The sequence below is a fragment of the Habropoda laboriosa genome, unplaced genomic scaffold (assembly GCF_001263275.1).
Source record: "Habropoda laboriosa isolate 0110345459 unplaced genomic scaffold, ASM126327v1 scaffold107, whole genome shotgun sequence".
In the NCBI taxonomy this organism is placed as follows: Eukaryota; Metazoa; Arthropoda; class Insecta; order Hymenoptera; family Apidae; genus Habropoda; species Habropoda laboriosa.
In genome coordinates this window covers 1,469,590-1,473,595 of record NW_017100249.1, presented here as the reverse complement: position 1 = coordinate 1,473,595, position 4,006 = coordinate 1,469,590, and the positions used below count along the sequence as shown (strand labels likewise).

At 37.9% G+C, this 4,006-nt stretch overlaps 1 protein-coding gene across 1 annotated transcript in view; it reads left to right on the top strand.

The window, feature by feature from the left end:
- LOC108572172 (UNC93-like protein) overlaps positions 1-3,121 on the top strand; it is an 18,404-nt gene extending 15,283 nt beyond the window's left edge. The window contains exons 5-7 of the mRNA XM_017934370.1: positions 1,389-1,548; positions 1,619-1,886; positions 2,456-3,121. Coding sequence (XP_017789859.1) covers positions 1,389-1,548; positions 1,619-1,886; positions 2,456-2,730 — 703 coding nt within the window. The 3' untranslated portion in view covers positions 2,731-3,121. The remainder of the gene's footprint in view (positions 1-1,388; positions 1,549-1,618; positions 1,887-2,455) is intronic.
- Positions 3,122-4,006: the final 885 nt, after the last annotated feature.

Genomic DNA, 4,006 nt, shown 5'->3' with positions numbered 1-4,006 from the left:
TTGAAAACTTGAAAGTTTGAAAGTTGGAAAATTTGAAAATTTGAAGACTTGAAGGTTTGAGAACTCGGGAATTTGAAAATTTGAAAACTTGGGAATCTGAATATTGGGAAGTTTCGAAGTTCGAAAGTTCGTAACTTAAAAAATTGAAAACCAGAAAATTTAAAACATCTTAGTCTCCACTTTCTTCGATCTTCGCTCTTCCAACTCTTCTAGGCGTATTCATAAACGAGAATCCTCGGTGCATCATTTGTTACTCGTCCCCGTTAGAAATCCGCGTTACGGAAATCAGACTCATATTGGAAACCGATATGCCAATCACGTATGAAATTTCAGTGTACGAGAAGTCGCAGCTAAATGCAACTTATACCGCATATTAGGTATAAAAAAAAAAAAAGAAGAAACTAACTTGCATATTTGCGCATTTATATTATACGCGTTCGTCGTCAATCGACTAACTCGAGAAATATGAACGTCAAAAGAACACGAGATGTTTCACGAGATCGATTTCCAATCCAGGCGAAGCACGCCGCTTCGGATATCATAAATCGTTCGCGTATCCAGATGTATATTCGGAAATCCAGAATTGATGGCGCATTAAGCCGCTGTGGGCACATATTATTGTTTCCGTTTGAAGAATTACGGCTGATAGCACCCCACGATTAATCGAAACTAGCGCCAGTTGCAAGGAAACCTTCGAAACTCCGACTCGTGGAATTTTTCACAGCGAAGGGGACATTAATATCGATTCAACCGATACGATGTGATACTTAATTGCATTCCAATAGATTACGCATCTAGGTTTAAAATACTAGCAGAAAGAATGTCGCGTGTATTGCTCCCATTCGTCATGCAAGATTTACTACTCGAGGTGTTGCTGTTTTAAAGCAACACTTGAACTCGATTTTTTATTATGTCACTAGTATGATTTCTCTCTTTCGATTTTGCGACAAATATTCTACAGTGGGTTAAAATATCCTTGCTATTTTATGATAAAATAATTTACCAGAAGTGTTGAAATGTATGGAATGCACAGTGTTGAAAAATATGAAATGCAAAGTGTTGAGAAATATGGAATGCGAAGTGTTGAAAAATATGGAATGTAAAGTCAACATTTACACAATATTAAAAATGCTGTCCACAAATTCATCGATTCAAAAACTGCAAATTCTTTTCATAGAGAAATTAGAAATTCCTCTGCGAAAAATTTACATAATTGATTGATATCTCCCACATATTCTCGGTCACAAAGAGTATAGCAAACAAACAAATACCCAACGCAAAGATTTATTTTACAATTTAATATAATAGATTGTATTTAATATTTTCGACATTCTTACTGAAAAAATAAAAGTACGAAATATAAAATCATACTTTTACTTTGCCTACAGATACAACAAAGGCAGAGCAGGATCAGCGACAGGTCTCACAGGATGCAAGCTTTTAGCCGTGACGCTGAAACTATTGAAAGAGAAAAATCAGCTGCTTATACTGCCAATTATTATATTCATTGGAGCAGAACAAGCATTTTTATTCGCTGATTATAATGCTGTGAGTGTATGTTAAACTTGCACGCTTTTCTTCCTCATTTTAAGGTACATTTGATCAATTTTCTTTCAAGTCCTTCGTATCCTGCGCATGGGGAGTCAGCAACATAGGCTACGTGATGATCTGTTTCGGTGTGACGAACGCTATAGCCGCGTTAGGCACCGGATCACTAATGAAATTGACAGGAAGGAGGCCTCTAATGATATTCGCCTTCTGTCTTCACATAGGAATTTTAGCTTTTCTATTGCGTTGGAAGCCAACTCCCGAACAAAGTTCCATGTTCTTCTTGATGTCTGGTTTGTGGGGCCTTTGTGACGCCTTGTGGCTGGTGCAAGTTAATGGTGAGTTACTATAATTGAATACTGGACACAAGATGTTCTAAGTACCACTGAACTCTTACCTCCTCTTACAATGTAAAACTTCTATTTTCTAAATTAATGAAACTTCAAAATATTAAAATAAGAATATCGTAACAACATTCTGATAACTAAAAAATTCTCATTACTGGCGCCTGTAATCTTTTTAAGGTTCACTCTTCAATTTACACAAAATGCAATCTCGAATAATGAAATCCACACTTTCAACTTTACTGTCTGCTGATAAAAAGGATTCCATTGGTTCGCAATATCAACTACTGTTAAAATAGCAATCGTATCGATCAGCTGCTGGTACCGAATTGAAATTCTGAATACCGACTGCAGGAAACTTGCGTTCCTCTCCAAACAACAGCTGGAATAATTTATCTTCAATCGATATTTCTCCTATCTCTTGACAAATCTTCACAATTACTTGACACTTGCCCCAAAACGAGTTGCTCGAAACCACAAAACGATCAAAATTGCTCTCGGTTCATCGATCGATTCAAACGAAGAACAAAGTATTTCTTCATTTTCTTAATTGAAATTTTCAGCTCTGTCAGGAATACTCTTCCCAGGCAAAGAGGAAGCGGCCTTCTCCAACTTCCGCCTTTGGGAATCCACAGGATCTGTGATCACGTACGCGTACAGTCCTTACCTCTGCACCCAAACGAAGATCTTCGTCCTGATGGGAATCCTGTGTCTCGGAATGATCGGCTACGGTGCGATCGAGTGGACTGGAAAGGCGGACAGACGATCCATTCCAGAATCGAAGCCGGACTTCGAATTGGTAGCAAACGGCGATGTAAACGATACGACGAAACTTTGAGGACGATGATAATAAAATTTGACGAATCCTCTCGATTTTCAAGTACAATCTCCGGGTACCATTTCTTTTCTCTCGATTCGAAGGAAAAACAACTATATAATACATTCCGAATTCTTTGTGACACCGGACAGAAAATTTCACAAAACCTCGTTTCTTATCAAAAAAAGTATTCTCGAACAAAGGACGATAAACGAAAGCAAGCGGAAAAAGAAGAAAAGGGTCGATTTCACCCAAAGCAATCTCTCTTTTTTTTCGTTCGGATTATGTGAAAATGCTCGACAAATAGGAATATCGTGTGAACAGTATCACAATGTAATATATAGAAATCATACAGGAATCAGCTCGGCGTATAAAAAATGATATACACAAGAAAGAGTTCGGTAATGCTTGGAGGCGCAGAAATATGTGAGGACCTTGAAGGTACGATCTTTGTGTGATTTGTACCACAATATATGTTTTTATTTTATTCTTGTGGACACCTACTAGATTTTACACAGATAGTTCGCTTAACCGCTAAAGATTCTTTTTCCTCTCCGTTTCTCGTCACTTCTTTTTTAAATACGTAGTTTAATGTTACATCGTGTTGTCTAGGTGCTAACATTCAAGCTAAAGCTACGGCTGCTTAATTTAATTGTATACTTAATGTGCTTAATTTCCTTTTCTCTGTACGCGCGTATCTTATGTGATGTGATGTCATGTGATGTATCTGTGCCTCTCTCTCTCTCCCTCTCTCTGTGTCTGTGTCCGTGTCTGCCTGTTTCTGTGTGTACATATCTGTATGTATAATACGTGAAATCTATGTGACGTTCATGTGTGCGTGTGTATATTTGCGTGTACGTAATGTATCGTATATTAACGCGTATTCCTTTCTCGTAGTGTGTTTTTCTCATATGCTTCATCGTTTATTGTGCTGTCACGATCAATTGTCCCCCGTCCATTAAATTGCGAAGACGATGGTATATTACAAAGATTATTTTTCCGCATGGATGTTGTTTCACAACGGTGGACCATAAAAATCCCCTTTTTCCTATCGAAATTTCTCCAAATGTTCTCGACCTTTCTCTCGAATAATCGTAATAACAATAATAATAGTAACCGCGAACGTGGAATCAATTGACCCTGCATCTCCTTCCGTCACTCCCTCTCACTCTCATTCTCTCTCTCCCTCTCTCTCTCTCTCTCTCTCTTTCTGTTAGCATCGTTCGATTGCTGATTGTATTTTGTGGATCGTGTGTTAGCTTAACCCTCGTTATGTACAATTCAAGTTTTGCAGTTC